General features: G+C 42.9%; 1 protein-coding gene across 1 annotated transcript in view; it reads left to right on the plus strand.

The window, feature by feature from the left end:
- Positions 1-17,255, plus strand: part of pcdh1a (protocadherin 1a) — a 113,322-nt gene that overhangs the window by 71,652 nt on the left and 24,415 nt on the right. The window contains exon 4 of the mRNA XM_072659006.1: positions 1,843-2,062. Coding sequence (XP_072515107.1) covers positions 1,843-2,062 — 220 coding nt within the window. The remainder of the gene's footprint in view (positions 1-1,842; positions 2,063-17,255) is intronic.

Below are 17,255 nucleotides of genomic sequence, written 5' to 3' on the forward strand. Positions count from 1 at the left end.
GCAAGCTGATGAATGAGATCTGCATAAGTGAAAGCAGAGTGCAGGCAAACAGTGTGTTTAGGGCGTGCTTGTTTTCATACTTTTTCAGGACATCCAGGGAAAACCATGGCTAGACTTGGGCCATCTTAGGATTGGGGTTTAAGATTAGGCTCAGAAACGTCTTTTTAAGGATAGAGTTTTCCTTTTATGGTGGAATTGTGGCAAGAAATTATGAGCTCTGATCTGATTGGTTGTTTTTTCGTCACTGCAATGGCTCACAGGAGCCATGCAGCATGGTATAGCATAGCTTTGGCTTTAGCATCATAACAAAAACACTGTAATTATTGTTTGTGATTATTCTGTCCACTCCGTCAATGTCCAGACAGTGTCCAGTAAGCTTCCTAGGTCTAGCCAGCTTCCTCACACCACTATGTGGACACCTGCAGTTGACTCACCTGCCTACTCTGACCTGTTTAACTTGGGTTAGCTGTTTGCCTTTTTTAGCCTCACTTCCATAATCTTCTGATTAGCGTTTAGCTATTGAAGGCTACATAAGAGTGGACTTTGGGGTTTTGGATTTTTTTTGTCACATTTTGCGTTGGAATAATGTAGCTAAATACACTACGTGGACAAAAGTATTGGGACACTTTCTCATTCATTCATTGTTTTTTTTTTTTATGAAATCAAGGGTATTTGTCCTGCTGGCATTATCAGGCATGGTTCTAATCGGTTCCCCAGAGGGTTGTCCTAATCTATTGGATATTAAGGGGTGTCCACAAATACGTATACTTACTTTATGCTGTATAATGCATCAATATATATAAACTGCTACACATATGGGGGATTCCACATTCTGACAAGGTATAAATACAAATTTGGAGTGTGTGGGGCTGTCTTAGAATTCATAGGCCTACTTTAGCATGTGCACTGCTTCCTAGCACTGTTAAGATGAACGCATTAGGGAGGAAATCAAGGGACCTGAGGAGGGAGCAGAAGTGACTGAACAGACAAACAAACAGATAAATAAATAAATGACGAGATAAATAAATAAGCATACAGATAAGAGTCTGTGCTGAGGGAATCCAGGTTTGGCGAATGACGAGCAGGAAAAATAGCAGGTCTGAGTTTGGGCTGATGAAAAGCGTGCTGTTAATGGCGCCCCTATATGTTTTAAATGACTCTGTTAATGGGCCTTTTATATGAGCTGAAATGGCCTTCTTAATGGCTCTAATTCCTGCTTTGAAATGACTCTGCTTGCCATGGAGTTGTGTGTGTGTGTGTGTGTGCATGCACATGCTGCTTCTGTGCTATTGATCCCCCACCTGCCCTCAGCAAGATGGGGACTAACTCAGAATTGGGAATAGGGCTTTTCTGCAGGATCAGTGATTTCCACTGTTTTATGAGCTTTGCGTCTAAGTGTGTGTGTGAGCATGTGTGTGAGCGAGCCAGAGTGTTTTGTTTCTTTGTGTGTGTGTGTGTGTGTGTGTGTGTATGACAGAGAGAATGTGTGTGTACTTGGACTAGACTAGCATGTTGAAAGACTGGAGGTCATCTTCACAGTAATATCACCGAATTTAATTACGGATTTTTCACACTATCAAGAGGCTGCGAGCGCTCCGTCTTTAGCGCTGCGTCGGGAGTAACCTTCCCTAAGAGTGGGAAGGGAATGTTTCCTCATTAATTGCCCCTTTGAAAAAAAAGAAAATTGCATATTGAAAAAAAGACTTGTGTCTCTCGAAGTGTGATATTACAAATTTGGTGGTCAATTAGCCTAGTTAGCCCCCCCCCCCTCTCCACCCCACCCAAAAATTAAAATTAGATTGTTTTGACCGGACGCCCTGCTTTTCTTTTTCCCTTCCGTAGCTGCCGCATCGCAGAGTGACGTTCTCCACAGCCAATCCCGTGCAGGACCTGCAGGACTCTTCCCAGCAGAGTTACTACGACAGCGGCCTGGAGGAGTCCGAGACCCCTAGCAGCAAGAGTTCGTCCGGCCCTCGCATTGGACCGCTGGCCCTGCCTGAGGACCACTACGAGCGGACCACGCCGGACGGCAGCATCGGAGAGATGGAACACCCCGAGAACGGTGAGTCGTTTCGGAGAGTTTGTGGCGATGCTCCGCCCACAAGCGTATTCTTTCACAGCAACTGTTGCGTGGTTGGACAAGCTTGGCATTATGACAGCTAGAACATCACATAAAAGATTGCACCACCTATGGCCCGGTACCCGATTGCCATGCCCTTTTGGACATCAGCTGAATGGCGTTCTTTGCCCATGATTTGCCATGGTTCTGCACTCTGCTACAACTGACTGGTATGCTCGCTTACTTAAACAAGCAGCAAACCCTGTCAATTAGCATCTGTGCTGTCCCAGGCCGAGTTTATTACAAAGCAAGGGTGGTCATACAATTCTCAGAAGTCACTTACTGTCGTAGTGAAGGTGTAGTGAGAATGGACTTCTCGCACACCGAGAGCCTCCCAACGGCATAACAGGGGTGTTCCACAGGCCATTGAAGCCAGATGAAGAACAGAGCAATTTGGCGAGCAGCTAACCTCTATAATGAATACCTTCCCTCACCCTAATACAATCTATCCTACAGCATCTTGCTAGGGTCATTCAAGCCAAGTGGTTATTCTCACTGTTAGGTGAGGTGGTCATAATGTTCTGATAGGACTGTACTTATATATGTATATGTAATATATATAAATATATATATATATATAGAATACATATGGCACGTACTATTATTACTTATACTATGTCACAATAAATACCTGTTTGGTTGATATATTATTCAGAAATATATATTTTATTTGTATTATATATATATATATATATTTATATATATATATATATATATAATATAAAGTCAACACACCGGCTCCTTCACATCGATGGTCAGAATTATTGAAGTCATGTCCATATACTGAACAATACTAACTGTTATCACGTATATACAGTAAATATTTACATATTTTAATACACACGCACACATTTACATATTATTAGGCAGCGAAAAAGGGCTTGGTGGTCCTTCAGTTCCTCCCCGAATGAGCTTTGAGACCCTTTCAGCTGAGCACTTTAGGATCTCACTAGAACCTAAGGTTAGGTTGAATGGTTGCCAGCGTCCTGCAAAGTGTTGTCCAGCCTTGCAACAGTAGCTACCAAAGGAACAATTAGGTCAATTAGCCCTGAGCTGCAGGGTAGCGCTGCTTCAGCTTGGCTTTTCTGAAGTGAAGATCCTTTGTTTCGCGAGCTCCTTCTTTCTACCCCGGCGCGTTGCTTTGTTTGTTATTTATTTATTTGTTTATTTGTTTGTTTGTTTGCTTGCTTATTGTGCAGCAGGCACAGAGTATGTGTGCACTCTGTCAGGAGCGCAGTCAGCAGTAGCCGCGTCCTCCCCATCAGCAGGTCCTCCATCACAACTCCAAATCACTCTTAATGGCCCCCTCACACAAGCGCGCTAATTAAAACCCCCCCAACTAATGGAGCCTTTGGACTCCAGATAACGCTGCAGTTTGCCTGCTCAGGCAGCTCTGAGCTCTGAACACGGCGCTGCCCGCAAACATGATCTGTTTGCAGGCCAACTGCCTGCCCCGTTTAGCCACTGCGATTTTTGGGGGTATTTTTGTTGTTTTTTTTTCCCTTTGTTTGTTTTATTTTTCAATTTTTCTTCATTCAGCCGCCATAAACTCAGCGCTAATGAGCGCTTTCTGCGCCGCCGAGCTACCGCGAGCGCCTCCCGAGTTTTAACGCTGCTAACAGAAGTGTGTTTGCGCAGTCCTGCTTATAGAAGAAGCCTCCTGACAGCTGCTTGCACGCAGTAAATGCACTCTTCTTTAATTCTCTTCTGTACAATTTAATCTCCATTATGGCTGCTACTCTTTCATAATACCATTTAGGATTTCTGCACGCATTTTCGCAGCACTCTCGCCTTTTTTTTTCTCTTCTTCCATTAGCACAGCCAAGCTTAATTACTTCGCCAGCGTCTTTCTGGGCCTGATCAGCAGCCCAAGCCCTGTCGTCGGTGTTTTATCGGGAAAAACAGGGCCTTTTTCTTTTTCACGTGACGTTTTGAACCCCTGTAAAGGTGCCTGCTGTGCGGCTGTGATGAGAAATGTAGCCTTCGCCGGATTTGTTGTACGTAGCATGGCTACTCGCCTCGTATGGAGGCCCTGCTGGAGGCTGTAGAGCTTTTACGGTGTGAAGGCTAGGGCGGGGGGAGTTTTTTTGGCTAAAGCAAACATTAGCATCACATCTGGACATGCTATTATTAGCCTATGCTAGCAGTCAGGATTTCTTTTGCAACCCAATAAGCGAGGTTACGAAGGTTTTAGGACGTGTTTGTGTAAAGCATGCTGGGAAATGTAGTAAGATAACACTGGTGATGTTTAAAAAGATTACATTAACATATAACATGCTAGTTGTAGGCTGAGGTAGGTATTCAAAGAAGAGGACACCAGGGACGCATGGGCGTCCGTTATAGTCAGGAGGTTGTGGCTGGGAGGGGCTTCAAGTAGGCCTAAGTTGAAGGACCATGGCAGTCTGGGGTGGGCGGGTTTAAATATCTGTAAAATAAATTTATTCATAATACATCAAATATTAGTCATATAGCCTTACTAGCCTATATGACTGTATCTCCTTCTTAAAAAAAAGTTTTACCACCCTGTTACATAACATGTTTTAATGCTAATATAAAACATTAATAAATTGATGAATTAAATAATAAAAAAAAAAAAAACAGGCAAATCCAAACAATTATTTGCGTGATCAATTGTGGTGGTAAGAAGGCGGGGCTTAAACAGACATGTTTATTGCTGTAAAATCCAAGCAAGTGCTAATGTGAAATCGCAATGCTAATGTGGTAAACACAAGCTAACACAATAACCTCGAGCTAACACACTAAACATGAACTATTACGCTAACTGAGGTACTGTAGTAAGCGCAACCCTAAGTGCTAGCGCTGAGGCAGTGCGCTAACTACTGGGGTCATGACACGTCCTATCCCCCCGGACACACCCCATCTTACAGAAGAACCCAATTTAGGACCCAATACGTTAGCCAGCCGATGTAGCTAGCATGCTACTTCCTAGCCAGCCAATGTAGCTAGCTGGAAAGCTGGTCCACCCCCTGGACTGTATTAGCTATCATGCTAGTAGTTAGCCAGTCGAGCTGATCCCCCTTCGATTGTAGTAGCTAGCATGCTACTGGTTAGCCAGCCGAGTTGTATCACAATGTGTTTTATCCTGTGGTTGTTGTTTTTAATCGCTTTATTATTTTATTTGGATCTCAGTTATCTAGGTTAGCTCGATAGAGGATAGCAAGTGCATGGTAGCTAGCTAGCTTTACCTGTTGGTATCAGCTGTATATGCCAGCGTAGCATCTGCAATATTATATCATTGAACAGTTAATAATGTGCGTGATTTTAACCAATGAAACAGTCGGGGGGATATGATGTGTTCAGGGGGTAGGATGTCCTAACTGGTTCCACCCTATGATTGTAATTGAGAGTCCTGCTGTAATTTTAGGGTATGCGGATTATGACGTTTTGCATTGATTAGCGTTAGTGTACGAGTTTTTACAGAGAATTTACAGAGGCCAACCTACTGGCTGCCTCCACATACTGATCCAGGCACCTCATGGCACCTCGTGGCCACAGAAATGGGCTTCCCTTTTGGAAGGGAAAATGTCAGCGGCTCTTTTTACCTGCAAAGGAAACGCGAGCATGTGAGGTTTTAAGCCCTGTGTGATATAATATGCATGTTTTGTTGCTTTTGCCTTTGTCCGACTCAGCAGACTAAGTACCCAGGTACGCGAGGCCCTTTTTAAGAGTGCAAGGACTTCGCTGTGGCAGGGCTTTGCTGCAGCCGCCTCTGGCAGGACGAGACGGTGGTTTGAGTAGCGTGTTACGGGAGCGGAAAAAAAAGGGAAAGAGTCAGGGACCGGGATCTTTGATTCTGACAGAGTTTTGATCTGAAAGCAAGCGAGGATGACGGCAATGCAGAACCCCCACCGGCTGCGCATAGGCCGAGGGAGACTGGGAAAAGGAAGCACTGAGCAGAGGTAGACCTAATTAAACCGTGACTCTCGCTTTAGGAAGATTATGGAGAAAGCCTTCGCCGCGAGACGGATGAAAATAGGAATGTAAAAAGACAAGAAGGACCCTCCTCCCCCACCCTCTAACCGTCACCTGCGTGGCGCCGTCCCGCCTCTTTTCTTTTTACCTATTTCTTTTTTTTTCGGCTGCTGAATGTGAGTGACAGGGTGACAGGCAGGCCTGGCAGAGCCTTTTTGTTCACTGTCGTGCGGATGATTGACATGTGGAGAGACATAGGTGCTGGTGGTGGTGGGTAGGTGGGTGGGGTGGAGAAAAGGAGGGAGGGAGGGAGGGAGTGAGGTAGGAAGGAGGAGGTGGCATGAGAGCACAGTGTGTCACAGCATTTAAAGCTTGAGGAAAAGCAATATGTGAACTCTGTATTCGAGTGCTTGGCCCCCTACATTGCAAGCAGTGATTCGTGATGCAGTCTGGCCTTTCGCTTATGTGAAATCTCCAGCTTCGGTCAGAGACGCTGACCCTCGGCACAAAAGGGAGGATGATTCACAGCGCTCTGTTACGAGGAATTGCGGATTTATGATTTCTCCAACCAAACCGTGGCTGCGGACTGTTTTCTTTCCTTTTTTTTTCCTCGCTTCGGCTTTTGTAATGTCAACAGTGAATGTGCGGCGAGCATCCGAGGTCTTTGGCGGGGCGCCGACTGTCGTTTTGTCATCCAGAATAACCGTCTCCCCCCTGTTCCCAACCCAACCTCCCCCCGGTTCTTTATCCCTGCCGCCGAATCAGTGTTTTACATGCTCCATGCGTAATGCTCTTCACGGCATCCATTTACCATGCTGCCCTGTGTCAATATAGCCCAGAGCACAAAACACACTGTATTTCTAATCATCCCACAACACCACAGACTTCTTCTCAGCACCATCTCTTCACCGTTTATCGGTCTTCTCATGATTGACTGGCTTTAATCTTTTCTGTAATACTGTGGGCTGTAGCAGGAGTGCCTGAAATGCAGCTTTTGTAAATACCCTAATAAACTGAACAGTACTTCTGTAGTAGTAACCTGTAGTATTTTCCTGTTTATATAATTATTAACTGTCCCAATTTATTAGGAAACTCCTATTTGGGATCCTGTGAAACAGCGACTCTCATATTCCCGTATAATTCCTGCTAATTTTATCATTTTTAATTTTTTTATAACCAGAAAGTCGATTAGCTCTTTTTTATTGAAGGATGGGACTTCATCCATAAGCAGATGCCACGTTGAGGGTTATGAGAACTCCCATACCATATTTCAACCCTCAACAACTCCTCGTTAGCATGAAGGTTAACCTCTACCTCATTAGCTCAGAACTAGTACGTTAGCTTTAGCTCATGTATATTGGGTGAGCTTATGGTCAGCAGGTTAACTAGCATGTACTACATTAGCTCAAAGTTAGCACGTATGTTCAAATTTGACCTCATTAGCTTGCTGTATGCTGTGGTATCTTGGATTCAGATGTTGGAATTGTTCATTTTTTTAAATGTATGAAGTGAACAAACACTGCAGTTATGAGCTAATACTAAACTGCTAAACACAAAACAACATGTTAACTGTGAGTTACTGTGGTAAACATGAAGGAACATTGATGGTGAGCTAATGTGGTAAACGTAAACGGACATGCTAACTGAGCTAATGTGGTAAACATAAGCAAACACACTAGCTGCAGGCTAATGTGGTGAACATAAACAAACGCTAACTGTGAGATACTGTGATGAGCTTTCACAAACATGCTAACTATGAGATACCGTGGTGAACATAAATGAACACACTGATGGTGAGCTACTGTGGTAAACATAAGTGAACATGCTAACTGTGAGCTAATGAGCTAAACACGAAGGGAAATGCTAACTGTGAGTTATGTAGTAAACACAATTAATACACTAACGTCAAGCTACTGAAGTGAGCTTAATTAAACATGCTAACTGTGAGCTACTATGGTGAGCTTTAACAAATATGCCAACTGTGAGCTAATGTGCTGAGCTTTAACAAACATGCTAACTGTGAGCTAATGATTAAAACAAAAAGGAACATGCTACCTGTGAGCTAATGTGTTAAACACGAACTAACACTACCTTTGAGCTTAAATAAACATGCTAACTGGGAGCTACTGTGGTAAACATTAACTAACATGCTAACTGGGAGCTAATAACCACCAGTTTCCAGTATTTTGGTCTCTCCAGATTCATAGAAATGAGTACAAAGATGGCCACCGAGCGAAAAAACTTGTCCACAAGGACTTAACGTAGACACTCACGGCGAGCTAAATAACTGTTCTAAGTGTGAGCTAATGTTCTAGCCTTCAGATAATGCGCTAACTGCCAGGATCTCAATTGCTTCCAGTCTGTTGAATGTATTGTTCAATATCCCTGCCTTTATAATTGAGAGTTAGCCTCGCTGTGAGCAATATAATCTGCTGTATTGTGACATCCCTCCACTGTATATTAGATCATGTATATTCACAGCCTGATGTTCTACATTTATTAGCATTAGCTTACTTGTGACTTCTGTTTATACGGCTGGACTGGTGGTTGATTTATAGAATTCATTACCTACTGAATGGACTACATCCATCACCAGGCTCGCATGATACTCTTCTCAAGCTGGCAAGTAAATAATGCATAGATGGATTCTCCATCATGTGGGATGGCAATCCAATATGGCCGCACAAATCTTAATTGTTGACTCAATGGGATGGGTGCATTTAATATGTGAATAAACGGAGGTTTAATCTGATCAGTCTTTTGTTTTCAGCTCTTTAGCTAACTCCAGTCCAGTGGCTGGTGGTGGAAAGCTTGTCCTTGTAATATCTTAAGCATGGGTTGTATTTGGCCGGAGGTGCTGCTCCTTTAAATCGGTTAGCTTTTGTTCCAAGCCTAATCAAACACGGCTGGCTCTGATATTTAGATTCTCCTGAAGACATTGATTAGCTAGATTAGACGTGATTGATTAGGGTTGGTGCTAGGCTCCACGGGAGGCCATATCTCCAAGAGCAGGGCTGGATTCCCCTGCTGTCTGCAATCATCCAGCCACATCAGTCAAATATCTGTAATTACGATTATTTACACCATGACATTTCATAGCGGTTGGCATAATATAACTCTATAGGAAGCTATTTCGCTTTTACACGCTCTTGCTGAATCCTAATATAACTCTCTCTCCATTTTTTGCTAAAACTCTTGGAAAACGGCCTTGAGTTTGTGAAGTGCAAATGCACACACACACACACAGCCTGTCTAGTTCCTGTAGAGAAGAAGTACTGCCAATAGAGTTGAACTCTCTGGAGCAGATCAACATGAACCTATTGGCATCATGCTGCCTAATGCCAGGCGTGGGCTAAAGGGGGTATAACAGCCCCCAGCATTGAGCGGTGGAGCGGTGGTCCAGTCATCCAACATCATGACCTCACTAACACTGTGATCGCTCTCAATGAAATCACATACTCACAGCATTGCAGCAGTGAGTTTTTTAATTATTATATATTTGATTTTGAAAAAAAAAAAGGTGTCCCAATACTTTTGTCCATAGTTACACATATGAACACGCTAACTGCAAGCTAATGTGGTGAACATAAATGAGCATGCCAACTGTGAGCTACTGTACTTAAATAAATAAATTATTAAATAGACTAATTAATAATTAATAAATAGACTTAACTAATTAATAAATAGACTTAACATATGCTCAGAGGCAACATCGCTTAAGAGAGATGAGGGGAGAGAGCGCCATCTACCCACCTGGAGAGAACCTGGCCAATTGTGCTCTTTCTGACTCTGGTCACTGATGGCAAAGTGGCACTGCTGAGCTAATCAGAGCCCCACAAAAGAGCCTTTTAAGGCAATATGTGGCCTAAGGTCACCGTGCCTAATGCCAAGTGTCGGCTAAAGGGGTATAAAGCCCCCCAACATTAGAGTACCAGATAGAGAGGGGTATAGAGGGGTATATATATATACACCCCTCTATACCCCTCTCTCTCTCTCTTTTTATATATATATATATATATATATATATATATATATATATATATATATATATATATATATATATACCCCTCTTTATCTGGTGTTCTAATGTTGGGGGGTCTTTATACCCCTCTAGCCAGCACTAGGAAGTGGTACTGGCTTTCACTCTTTTTGCTCCAGAGAGTGACCCCCTACGTCGAGAGAGGTAAACAAACACACACTGGCTAACCTCCTCTTGTGCATTGCGTGATCTGTCCATCTGTATCTATACACACACACACACACACATACACACACAGACAAGTTGACACAGCTTGTATATTCTCTATAGGAAAACTCTGGAGCAACTACACACAGGCCTAAGGTCACCTATATACCCCTCTCTATCTGGTGCTCTAATGTTGGGGGGGCTTTATACCCTTGTAGCCGCACTTTGCATTAGGCACAGTGACCTTAGGCCTGTGTGTAGTTGCTCCTGTAGAGTTTTCCTATAGAGAATATACAAGCTGTGTCAGCTTGTGTGTGTGTGTGTGTGTGTGTGTGTTTGTGTGTATAGATACAGATGGACAGATCACGCAATGCACAAGAGGAGGTTAGCCAGTGTGTGTTTGTTTACCCCTCTCGACAGAACGTGGTGTTAACCTACATATTACATCCACTCCAGTGTTTACAATCCGTCAGTGCCCCGGAGCCACCGCGAGGTACCGCGAGCACCCAAACAGGTGATAGCATCCACCCTTTTGCCCGGGTTTTGCGGCGACTGCTGGAGCAGAAAAGCCTTTGAAGCTTGTTACCATAGTACCAGCGTGATCCCCCTTTGATCCTGGATCAGATTGATGTATGATGTAATACGGTAGCTGGCTGTAGGATTTGGAGGAGGCTGTGCTTTTGGCCTTATACTATATGATTCACTGATGCAGTCGCTGCCACCGTCTCATGCACACTAGCAATATCTCTCTCTCTCTTTCTCTCTCTCTCTCTCTCTTTTCTCAGTCTCACTCACCCACTCACTCACTCTCCCTCTCTTCCACTGTTCGCATTGTGCTGCTCCCCTCCGAGTCAAGGCTAAGGCAGGCTTCCTGATATCACTGCTACTCTATTTGATTCTCATGTAACATGATCTGTCGCTATTGATTTCTTCAGGTCTCTATTTGGTGCGCAAAGCATTAGCTCTGGTTTTCATCTTCTTCACTGCCAGGTTCTATCCCACTTTTCCCCTTACTGGCTTTGTGTTTCTGCCCCGGCATGCCAGTTTACACGGGGTTTGGCCGATTTGACGGCATTACCGTTGCGCTCTAAGCAGCTCTGAGTCGAGATAGCACCAAAGCGTTTTCCTTTATTCAGTTCTAGAACCGGAACAGAGGCTGTAACCTCCAGTCTTAGCCAGAACCTGTCAGTTTGCTCATTCTTCTGTCACATATTTGCCTTTTCCTCCCAATTTGGTACTGGCAAATTACCCGTCAAAGCTCTCCCTAGCACTAGCAAGCCACTAGCCAGCTACACCCCACTGGCTATCATATGCCGGCCAACGTCACTTTAAGGCTAAAGTACAGCCTCTGAACATAGTGGAGGTTCTTTTATCAACGACACAGTAAAAGCTAGCCAGGCTAAAGCCAGTACCGCTTCCAAACATGGTGGAGGTAGTTTTATCAATGACACAGTAAAAGCTAGCCAGGCTAAAGCCAGTACCGCTTCCAAACATGGTGGAGGTAGTTTTATCAACGACTCACAGTAAAAGCTGTCCAGGCTAAAGCCGGTACAACTTCCAAACATGGTGGAGGTAGTTTTAATAAGGATTCACAGTAAAAGCTAGCCAGGCTAACGCCTCAAGTTTTGAACATCGTTTTCCCAGAGAAACAATGGGCAAAGTTTGTATCTGCCAAATACTATTTAAAACATAATATAATATTCATATTATGTTATTTATTTTAAATATATTATATTTATTATTTTTATTTAAGTATTTTTACAGACTAATCAGAAATGTTATATAGACACATATTTTTATTAATCATGTTTATTTAGATGCAAATATTTGCATATATTGGGGTTGGAGGGAACTTATAATAGGTTAATTGTGTACATCTCAGTATAGCAGATTTAATCTTATTCATATCTAAATTAAACACTACTCACTCAAATATTAAACAAAATACAAACAAAATAATGAAAATAATAATAAAATGTGATAAAATATTTTTTCAAATGCATTAATTTGTGTCCCAATCTCCCCTATATGATACCATTTTCTGCAATAAACTCTTCTGGAATCTTCTGGAAGCTCTAATAGTAATAGTGGCTAAAACCATGGAATGCCTCAAAGTTTGAAACAATAAAATATTGTAAATTATAAAATATGGTAAATATCTTTTTTCAGTATGGGGATATTCAATTTATACCATAGTTCCAACCCCTACTGTACACTGTAAGCCCATTTGACGCCTTTTAAAAATAGTTTTCTGTAGCGCCCACTAGTGGTCGGACATTGACAACATATAATTTCAGTGATATCAAAACCAGTTTTTCACTTCTTCTTCATCTTCTTCTTCTTCTTCTTCTTCTTCTTTTTAACACCAGACAATGCCAGGTAGCTTTTACACTGTGTGAACTCTTCTCATGATGAATGGTCCGAGATAAAGTGGCATAAAGAAGCATTATAAGTATAGAAAGGCAGCAAAAAGGTGCCTTTTTTTTATCACATTTTGCAGAGAGCAAAAAGCCAGACACAGGCAGAGCGGACGTCTTCTTGCTGTCATCAGTGCTCACGAAGCAACTCTGTAGGTCACGAGTCCCGAGGATAGCAAGAAGACGAAACGTCTGCTTGGCCCGTGTCTGAGTGCCAAATGTAATTAATAAAGATGTCCCAATCTGATCCAGGGGACGGGGACGTGGACCGGGACCGGGTTCGATCCAGGCACATCTGAATTCACTGGGTATCGGCTGTCATCTCACGTAACACTTAATGGCTAAGCCTGGTATTGCAGTGTGTAATTTGGTTAGACCGTCTGAGTGCTTGCCATCAGTTGAAGCTAAATAATTACACAGTAGTTGGGAGTAGTGTGCACCTCACACTTACCTGGTCAAAGGATTTTCGGTGTATTTTCAGTGTTTTTCAGTATAATTCAGTAATTGAGATGAGCGATAAAGAGCCATTTGCAGAGGTTTTGGTGTTTTTTTGCAATGCTTTACTATGCTAACCTATACCAAATATAATTATGGCCTAATTATGGCATCAACGATATGCTCAGTAAAGCAATTTGTGGCATAATTTACTGGAAAAACGCTAAAACACCATCACACTGCCCACTTACGTCTTCATTTTCAAACATGAACATCAGATATAGCAGTAATATACATTTTTATTATTATTATTTATTTATTTTCCTAATTTTTTCATTGGTTCTGCCAATTAATCCACCCGTTCGTAGCTCCCCCTAGCACTAACAATGCCCCTGCCACCACCTCTTTTCCAGCATCACGGGCACCCGTGACACGCTCGGAAGAAAGCCCCGGGTCCCCAGCTCCACCACACCTTCTCACAGAAGCTTGTGCTGGCCAACATTGCTTCAGAAATGCTATCTACCCACCCACGGATTGTTGTGCTTTCTCCGACTCCGGCTGCTGATGGCAAGGCAACGGCATGGCCCGGGATTCGATCTTGTGGCCCTCGCACCAAAGTGGCAGCACATTAGACTGCACAGCCCCAAAAAAGAGCCTTTTGAGGCGACTTCGGAACCATAATCCACACAAATGTCCAGACGTTCCGTCCGTTCCTCGCTCCTTAACACTCTGGATTCAGCTGAAGACCTGCTGCAGTGCCGGTGGCCTACAGTGCTGGATAAGGAGCCAGCTTTAGCCAGGGGAGGCTTAGTTGTAACAGTGTGGCTATAATGAGTATAAAGTATCTCCGCCATGTTTGGCGGCTGCACTTTAGGCTGGTTAGCTCTTACTGTGAGTCGTTGATTTATCCGAAACGGTGCTCTATTACGCCACCAAGAGGAGACTCAGTAATGCAGGAGTGGGTAAATACAGGACTTCTCAGCACATCCAGTTTTGTAGATCTCCTACATGGCACTCGCTTCAGCTTAAGGTGGATGAATCGTTCAGGATTTAGCTAAAAACCTGCTGCAGTGCAGGTGGCCTACAGTGCTGGAGGTGAGGAACACAGACTGGACACATTTATTTTAGCCAGTTTTTGGGCGTGACTCCTCTTAAACCGGACCTTAACGACTTGTTAATAAAATTCAATGCTGCGTTAAACACCCCGCAGTAGTTCCCTGTCTAATGAACCCAGGTATGAGCTGGTGGTGTGAGACGGTAATTAGGATTATATTTTTGCAGCTTTTAAGCTGCATTGTTCTGCTGCTGTAATATCCACACTTGTGAAAAGTTGGTTATGCGATCCAGTGTCGTCCGTGTTATGATGATACACAGGCAATTACCAACACCTCAGCTGAGTGCAGTTATTAGTTCAGTGCTAATTAGCAGTTGTATCTGATTCCATTGTTGGTGTAACAATGCATCCAATCATTATTTCATTTGAAATGACTGTTTGAATGTCTGTAGCTGCATGTCTTTAAGCAGGCTTTTGATTAGGACGTGATATCAAACATTTGATGAGTGTCACATCATAACGGCTTACGCGATTAAATAATCACTCGGCAATTAATACCGCCAGACTGCTAAAAACTACACACACCGCACATTCAGACTGGATCAAAATTCATCTGCAATTTTTACTGTCAGATGGCAAGAAGTCAAATTCACACTGGGTTAAAATCTCAATCTACTGTTACTACTGGCAGACTGTAATAAATAAATAAGATGCAGATTCATACTGGATTAAAAATCAGGCCACAGTTATTACTGTCAGACTGTAATAAATAAATATGCTGCAGATTCATACTGGATTAAAATCACGCCACAGTAATTATTGTCAGACTGTATTAAATAAATATGAAGATCCTAGTCCACCTTAATGGTACAGCAGTTCTTCTGGAGGTTCTTCCGTTTGAAACCTTCAGTTTTCTTTAACAGTGTGTGACACTACCACCACCATGTTTGGAAGCTGTACTTTAGCCTAGCTAGCTCTCTCTGTGGAGTGGTTGATCTGCTTCAAAATAGTGCTCTGTTACGCCACCTGCAGGGAGATGAATAAATTCTCAGACTTCTACACACCATCTTTATGGTACAATCACAGTCTCAAGGATACATCTGGAGAAAGACCCCCCCACCCCCCCGCCTCCGTTTGATTGTGCCCCAGGCTCCCTTGCTGTTCCCCCAGCAGTTCTGAAAGGTCCAACAAAAGTAATGGAGATCATATTCACTGTGTATCTGCTGTATATTCTCATGCATATGAATGCACCCGGTTTGGGGGGAGTTCAATTAATTTTAGAGACGCCGCTATGCTGGCATGCGAACACGGCCGGTGTAACAGGTTGAGCATTGTAATCTCTCTTAATTGGGCTCGTTAGATTGGGTGGGCCAGGTGTACAGAGCCGGCTTCTGTCCTCCGTCTGAGTGACAGCCAGTGAACAATGACATGCATGAAAATGCTCATTTTCGCCTTTATTACCACTTCCAACAGACTCCCGCTCGCCCGCTCTCGCTCTCTCTCCCTCCCTCCCTCTGTGCCGGAGAGGAAGGGGGAGAAGAGGATCTGTGCTGATGAGTCACTTCTTTCTTATAAGAGGCTGCCTGACAGTGATTAGAGCTGCTGCTTGTGATTTATGAAAGCTGGAGGATGTGTGTTTTTATTGAACATTGCAGTTGTACAAAGGCGGCCCGCTCCTGTGCGTCAGACGCCAATCGATTCTCGGGAATCCATTCAGCCTCGTCCGGATCTGTTTTCAGAACATTTGTGCGGGGGTGACCAGCTCCGGTCCCGAGGGGCGTTTGTCCAGTACGATTTGGTGAGTTGTGGTGATACGCAGAGACGAAACTTCCAGGCCTAACCTTTTTAATGCAAGGCAGGATTGTGGCAGCATTTCTGTCTGAAGCAGTTGGCTCTCTTTTTTCTGTGAGGTAAAATAATTAGTTAATATTATAAAAAGTTTCTAATTTCTAGTTGATCTTTTATGCATCTTGTTTTTGTGCTTTGGAATGAAAATTCTGAAAACTAAGAGATACTGGCTGGCAGATTCATACTGGATTAAAATCACTCCAATTATTACTGTCAGACAGGAAAACTGCAGATTCATACTGGATTAAAATCAGTTCACAGTAATAATTGTCAGACTATAGAAAATAAACATGCTGCAGATTCATACTGGATTAAAATCACTCCACTATAATTACCGTCAGATGGTAAAAAATAAATATGATGTAGATTCATACTGGATTAAAATCACTCCAATTATCACTGTCAGACAGCAAAACTGCAGATTCATACTGGATTACAATCACTCCTAAGTAATAATTATAAACACTAAACATGCTGGATTACAATCAGTTCACAGTAATAATTGTCAGACTATAGAAAATAAACATGCTGCAGATTCATACTGGATTAAAATCAGTTCACAGTAATAATTGTCAGACTATAGAAACTAAACATGCTGCAGATTCATACTGGATTAAAATCACTCCACAGATGTTATGGTCAGACTGTGAATATTAAACATTCTGCAGATTCATACTGGATTACAGTCCATTTGCAGTTATTACTGCCAGACTAAAACGTAAACAGGCTTCAGATTCATACTGGATTACAATCACTCCAACATTACTACTGTCAGTAGTATCCTGCAGATTCATACTGGACTAAAAAGCTTTCCCATTATTACTGTCAGGCTGTAAAAACTAGACATACTGCAGATTCATACTGGATTAAAATCACTCCACAGATGTTATGGTCAGACTGTAAATATTAAACATGCTGCAGATTCATACTGGATCACAGTCAGTTCACAGATATTACTGTCAGACTGTAAAAGTGCAGATTCAGACTGGATTGAAAAATCTCCACAGTAAATACTGTCAAACTGTAAAATGTAAACAGGCTTCAGATTCATACTGGATTACAATAATTACTCCACCATTACTACTGTCAGTAGTACCCTGCAGATTCATACTGGACTGAATTCACAGGTCTTGCCAGTATTCACTTAAATGACACTGCTGCCTCCCCAGGTAAAAGTAATCCAGCTCCGTTAGGGTTTTAGAAGCGTTGCCAAGCGCCTGATTAAACCCTCAGCCCGACCTCGCTTACATAAGCGGCATGTAC

Source organism: Salminus brasiliensis, chromosome 16 (genome assembly GCF_030463535.1).
Source record: "Salminus brasiliensis chromosome 16, fSalBra1.hap2, whole genome shotgun sequence".
NCBI lineage: Eukaryota > Metazoa > Chordata > Actinopteri > Characiformes > Bryconidae > Salminus > Salminus brasiliensis.